The 361-nt window shown below is 61.5% G+C and overlaps 1 protein-coding gene across 2 annotated transcripts in view; it reads right to left on the bottom strand.

The window, feature by feature from the left end:
- The window catches only part of EIF3D (eukaryotic translation initiation factor 3, subunit D), a 5,000-nt gene extending 4,680 nt beyond the window's left edge, over nt 1–320 (bottom strand). For both annotated transcript variants that reach the window (XM_010154962.1, XM_010154963.1), the window contains exon 1: nt 198–320. In XM_010154962.1, coding sequence (XP_010153264.1) covers nt 198–320 — 123 coding nt within the window. The remainder of the gene's footprint in view (nt 1–197) is intronic.
- Nucleotides 321–361: the final 41 nt, after the last annotated feature.

The raw sequence follows: 361 nt of genomic DNA, 5'->3' as shown, positions 1-361 counted from the left end.
CCCCCCCCCCCCCCCCCCTGCCAGCCCCCCTGATTGTTCACACCCCTGCCAAGCGTGTGCATGCTCTGCAGAGGGTGTCGGACGAGCGGCCACGGTAGTAGGAAGCGAAAATGGGCGGCAGCACGCAGGTCGGACGCCAGCGGGCACGGAGGGCTCGTTCGGCAGCAGCCCGGTGCCCTGTGGCGCGAGCTGGGTACCTTTCCCAGGCGGTCTCCTTTGCTGAAGGGCTGGTAGGGCATATCCTTGAACTGCTCGGGCACGGCGCATGGGCCCCAGCCGGAAGGGTTGTCCTGAATCACGGGTGTCACAAACTTCGCCATTTTTTTTAAATTTCTAAATAGGAGAAAAGGTAAAATTACAC

The sequence above is a fragment of the Eurypyga helias genome, unplaced genomic scaffold (assembly GCF_000690775.1).
Source record: "Eurypyga helias isolate BGI_N326 unplaced genomic scaffold, ASM69077v1 scaffold27377, whole genome shotgun sequence".
Lineage (NCBI taxonomy): Eukaryota > Metazoa > Chordata > Aves > Eurypygiformes > Eurypygidae > Eurypyga > Eurypyga helias.
This window is presented reverse-complemented; position numbering and strand designations above follow the sequence as displayed.